General features: G+C 38.2%; 1 protein-coding gene across 1 annotated transcript in view; it reads right to left on the reverse strand.

Moving 5' to 3' along the window:
• The window catches only part of Smp_159760, a gene marked incomplete at both ends in the record, with an annotated part of 13,721 nt that extends 10,423 nt beyond the window's left edge, over positions 1-3,298 (reverse strand). The window contains one exon of the mRNA XM_018793297.1: positions 2,958-3,298. Within this exon, the coding sequence (XP_018647824.1) occupies positions 2,958-3,298 (341 nt within the window). The remainder of the gene's footprint in view (positions 1-2,957) is intronic.
• Between the last annotated feature and the right edge of the window lie 2,876 nt (positions 3,299-6,174).

Below are 6,174 nucleotides of genomic sequence, written 5' to 3' on the forward strand. Positions count from 1 at the left end.
TGTTACATGATAATATACATCAATTAAAAGGCCACAATACACCATAAATAGGAAGTCTTAATCTGTACGTAACTACGTCATTTGTGGTACAAAACTAAGTAATGAGTATATGGTTAATTAATTTACAGACAGTAATATATATATATATATATATATATATATATAGCTACAGGATAATTGAAAGCCCGAAAACACTGGATAGCTGTTTTGCTCTAGTAAGGGACTCTGGAGCAGTGTGATCCCACGAACTAGGATCCAGGAATCAAACTCAGAACCTTCCGTCGCGCACGCGAACGCTTAAAGTCTAGACCACTGAGCTGGCATCTAACGGTGTCTAACTTCAATCAATCCATGATCTTGCGCAACCTTTCATTCATTGCCAAGGATTGAACTCCACTGATCATGACTTCTCACTAGAACTCCAAGAGTTATATTTTGAAGCCGGTCAATAGTGAGCATATAAATATTATGAAAATGAATTACCAATTTAGATAATTCTGATGACCACGTCGATGTAATAAGTATACGTTCGGCTGGTACCCAATGTAAATATATCCAACGTAACATTTCAATTGCTAATTTACCAGATGATGAATGTGAATCACCACCAATTAAAATACGATCTGGATTACATAAATCATTGACAGCAGTACCTTCAGCTAAAAATTCCGGGTTCGATAAGACTACGAATTCATTAAGCTTTTATGCATAATCAATAAAAATGAAAAAAACAAACCCAGGGTCCCCAACTCTAATTGAAGTCCTATCTATAGCTATAGATAAACTGAAATAAGGAAGAGCAGATGGTCCAGATGGATTAAATCAAAAGCTGCTTAAGGATAGTGGTTCAGTGTTATCGATTGGGTTAACTAATATTTTAACCGAAATCTGAGAACTGAATGTAATCCCATGTAACTGGTCTTAATCACTGGTCCTCCCAATATATGAAGGGATCAGGAATATATGATAATATTCGTTTCTATATTTTTTATACTACGTAAGTTATTTATTTTCCTTTGTCGTCATTTTGCCTACTTTGCTTTACAACTTATACACCAGCTCGCCTAAGGTGGAAAACCTGTTCTATCTAAACAATCTCGAGTCACCGACTACGAAACAGTCTTTTTGAAACCACGTGCAGCATCCAAACTGGCCTCCTTGAACGTTCACACATTAATGCATATCAACAACAGATAGGGCTGGCTATGTCTTTAGAAAGTCTTAACATCGACGTTTGTTGTCTATCCGAGACCCGTATTCAAGACTCTGGTGAAGTACTACAAATTCGCACTCCATCTGTCGTTTCAAAAGGCTTGTTTTACATGCGTTTATCCGGGGACCCTGTGGCATCTTTGTCTGGTCTTGCTGGAGTTGGTGTCACACTAAGCGTTGGAGCTAATGCAGCACTAATCGATTGGATCCCTATTAACAGTCGGTTATGTACTGTTAGATTAGAAAGCTCCATTAAAGTGAGAAGAAATCGGTTTGAGAAACGATGCCGTTTCGTTATCGCCTACAGCCCAACAGATTGCAGACCGGATGCAATCAAGGATGAGTTCTTTCACTGGTTAAGTGTTCTCCAGAAAGCGTGTTCAACAGACATTGTAGTACTAGCCGGAGAACTGAATGCTCAGGTCGGGAATCTAGCCACAGAAGAGAGTCGTCTAGGTGGCCGATGGGAACTTGTTGGTCGCAGGTCAGATAACGGCGACCGTCTACTGCAACTGTGCGCAAACTACAACCTGTTTCTGGCTAGCGCTTACTACTGATACAGTAATCGCCGATGTGCTACCTGGAATCCTACCTCTGTATCCCAAGCCTGGATTCAGATTAATCACATCGCCATCAGCTACCGCTGGCGTGGTTGTGTACAAAACTACCGCTTCACTTTGGAGTACCTATCTGGACTCTGATCATGCCCTTGTCTGCACTAATCTTACCTTACGTTCCAGTGGCAAACAAATTCATCATCCTAAACGGATCGATGTCAGCAAATTGGTTGCACCTTCTGTTGCACTAAATGTCAAACTGAGCTAGGTTCAAGGATAGTTACCATCCCACCCGAAAGTATAGATGAGCATTGGTTGCGACTGCATGACACCATGAAAATAGCGAGTGAAGTCGCTTGAGGCTTCGCGAAACGTCTCCCTTATAAGCATTGGGTTTCTTCAGGCTCCCCATTGAAGCTCGTCAGTCTAGTCCGAGTGACCGCGAGTTTGACCACAGACGAAGACTGTTACGTAAGGAGATTGTGCAAAGCTTGTGTAAAGACCGAGAATCCTGGTGGTCGGAGCATACCAGCGAGTTGGAAGCATCAGCCGCATCTGCTAACCGCCCGAAGCTCTCTCAACTCATCCCAATCACTGGTAGCGAAAAGTCTGGAATGAGTAAAACAATCTGTGAAGATGACGGGATCCCAATCACTAAGATCTATCCATTGTTCCATTCAAGCAGTAGAACTGTTCTTTCGGACTGTCTATCGAAAAAGGGTGTGCCTGGGAAGTTTACTAACATCTTGAAAGCCCTATATACAAACACCTCAGGTAGAGTGAGGGCATACAACCACCTTTATCTATTGTCCCATTCAAGCAGTAGGGTTGGACATGGTTTTCTAACTCCACGATTCTTCTTCAACTTTGGCTCAGTATAGAAGATAGTGGTGATCCTGCTGTAACGTTCTTTTACTTTCTTCACAAAAATGAAAGTAACTTTTTTAACTGAAGGAATTCGTTCTGGTTGTATTTTTTCTTACTGTATTGTTTCTCCTATTATTATTATTATTTCGCCGTCACACACTAATTTCTGTTCGTTGTTGTTCTTCTGTTATTATACGTACTTTGCATTATTTATCTCTTCCTAACCTCATTGTGATTGTGTGGCGCATATGTATTTGGTGCCCCCTTGTACCAATGTTTGTGTGTTCAAATACATAAAATAATTAACATAAAACAACGTACTTTGATAGTAGTGTCAAGGCCCAGCCATCAACCGCAATATCTTGTGTAGCTGTCAGAAATGTAAGTACGAAAAATGTTATGGTTAAGGGTATTATATCAACTGAATGATGTGATCCTAGCTGACTCCACGCTTTGTTGGGGTCTCGTCCAAACCAATCATCGATATAACTTGCTAGCACAAGTAACTCAATTCCAATTGCATACTGAGTTATTATGAGCCACGTCTTCCGTCTTCCAATAAAATTGATGTAAATCGAATCAACTATCGGAGCCCAGAGAAGTTTCAAAGAGAAAGGCCAAGATGATAATGAAAATGTTGCTTGTAAATTATAGACACCCATAAGGTAATTTGATTGGAGAAGATATGGAATCGAAGCAGAAATGCCGATAGAAACGCCCTATTAAAAATTTTTTGTTCAACAGGTGAAATTAGTATTAAAAATTATAAAATGATTTGAATTTGTCGAAAATAGAACTACTAATTTTCATCTGTACAGCGAAGATTGAGATCAGGAACTTTTCCCTAAAATATGAGGATATTTGTACCCAATGTCATATTATAACACTTGACTTCATGAGCTTTACCATAGGCTTTACGCACTAACAGTTATTTTTAGAAGACATTATTCCCTTGAAGTATTTAACTCCGCTTTTTACAAGTTTTTTTATTAAGACTGTTGAATATTCACTATCTTTACTAAGCTAACGAACTAATATTTGTGGAACACTAAAACCAATGATTTTCTATAAAGTGGTCTGATATAATCAAACCACTAAATTAAAGTTGGTGCAATAAGTGTGTTCAGAAAACTGAGTCTCATTGATATCTAGAATAGGAATACGTTTTAGCAATGTATGAGTGGCATTGAAACATTTACATCAAATGTGTTAACATTATAACTCCAAAAAGACGATCTACAACAGTGAAGGGAAAGTCTTAAGACAACTAGGTTATGAGTATTCATTTACATATATGTAATACGTGCATGATAGAAATTTTTCTAAGAAAAGGTACTGAAGTAAATTTTGGAGACAAGCTCGTGAAGTCAGACGTACTAAAATGTTTGCCATCAGAATATACGATCCGTGAAACCTAAAGCGATGAATGCAACGCCAAATACGTTACAAGATATTCAATTAATAGCGGCAGTAATAATTTTTCAATGGTTTCAGCTATTGTATGAGGCTTCATATGCCGAAATCCTTATAGAAATTTGTATAATTCAATTAATCGAATTTACATTGCCCAAACACAACTGTCAAGAACCTTTTAGTTACGTTTGACTTCGAGTTTTTTGTCTTGGTAAAGTCATATATTAAAAGTGATCACTCAACCAGAGAATGACAACAAACGTCTCCACAGCTACTTAAGACCAGATATCTTGCCTCCCCGAATGATAAGACTCCAGTTTATAATAAAAACAGGCATCTTAGCCTCATGACTCTTTCAGCTATATAAAATTACTGTCAGTTTTTAACTATGGTCGGCAAATACGTACAATGACAAAATTTGGTCGATTTGTGTAGCTAAAAATAGCTTATATGTGCACATTTTAGTCCCCAACATAAAAATTTATACAACTTTTGAATTGAATACTTTGACACTGGTTAAAAAAAGAACAACATCTAAATAATGATATTGAATAAAATCGATTGTGTGCAACCAATATCTTGACCAACCTGAAAAATATATAGTAGTATTAGTGTGAGAATCGCTGTAATATCCTGACACGAAGTAATAAAGGTGCGCAACCTTTTTAATATAGACGGAAACATCATGAGTGATGAGTGACGTCCTTCAAGCCACGGTAGAAAAGCAAATACTCTGAAATCGCCCGCTGTTTCGTTACAACGACCTTGAGACAAACAATTTACCGAGGCTACATCACATTTGAATTCTTCAAGGTTCGTTGGATGTCTTTTATGCTGTTTGATTTTCAGATGTTGTCAAATTTATGTGTTCCGCTGCTTCGTAGAAAGTACAATGTTTTTAGGAAGAACGTTAGCTATGCTTTCTTTTTTTTAGTATGCTTTTTGGCTCGTTCCTTACTTTTTAACTATTTTCTGGAAAATCAGTGACTCTGTGACACTACAGAGCTACATTTTCTTTGCTGAAGACGTAAAAGAAGCCAGAAAATGATGTAGAACCAACGGTTATTCCGAAATTAATCTGCAGAAATCCGCAGAAATCACTGGTTTTCACAAAGAAAAGTCAAATAACTGACGAGTTTGTAGGGCCAGTTAAATGTCACTGGTCCTTAGCCAAATTATTCGCCAGTTGTGTTACAGGATGCTGAACAGTTCATCAATCCCCGTCACTGACAAAATATAATCACCGAACAAACGAACAAAATTACGAAGGTTTTACTTTGCTTTATTGTTAACTGGATAGATATGGGACGTTGTTTGTATAAATCATTTGTGATCACTCTGATATTGAATAGAAGACATAGACCACGTTCCGAACGGAAGTCGTCAAAAGAACTCTTTTGGATCGGGTTACAGTTCCACTGCAACGCAAGTTTAATGAGAATCTGTTCCGCATGGTTGAATAGCGAATAACGAAGAAAGTCTGGCGTCAGTTTGCGTAGGTTCTCTGAACTGATAGAACATTCTATTTATTAGTTGTGTGATGATATGAGAGAGTACAAAGGAGTGGGTGCCAAAGAGTAGGAAATATCATTTATAATCCTACAGATAAAGATAAGATTTGATTTATTACGCCTGATCCAGAGAGGTTCTAACTTGAGTTGTCGACAGCTTTGGTGGTAATTCTTGCTGTCGAGATACCTCAAAACAGCTTCAGCGAATTCTCCCTGAAGGTCACAGATATTCAGGTTTGACATCGCTTTCATTCGTGACATCTTTGTAATAGAAGGAGGGCGTATCTCGGCGAACCTAATGGTGATCTGATGAGGATGCGTGACTCGGCGACTCGAGCTAAAAGATATGTCTAGCACGTTTAATGAGGTTTACATCAATTTCGAAGACCTACAGAGCTATGTATCTCTGGGGTCTATTTACTGCTGCAAGTAAATGGAAATATACCGTAGATATCCGTTAGTAGTTGGAATCGCTTCTACATATAATATCGATAACAAGAAGAATGATGTGTGGCACGTTCAAATGCGTGGATATTCGTTGTTTCGGTCATCAATAACATTAATTTGTCCAAGGGCGCTGAATTCAGTCTGAATGGGAGTAAAAGGAATGATGA

This window comes from Schistosoma mansoni, chromosome 1 (assembly GCF_000237925.1).
Source record: "Schistosoma mansoni strain Puerto Rico chromosome 1, complete genome".
Classification (NCBI taxonomy): domain Eukaryota; kingdom Metazoa; phylum Platyhelminthes; class Trematoda; order Strigeidida; family Schistosomatidae; genus Schistosoma; species Schistosoma mansoni.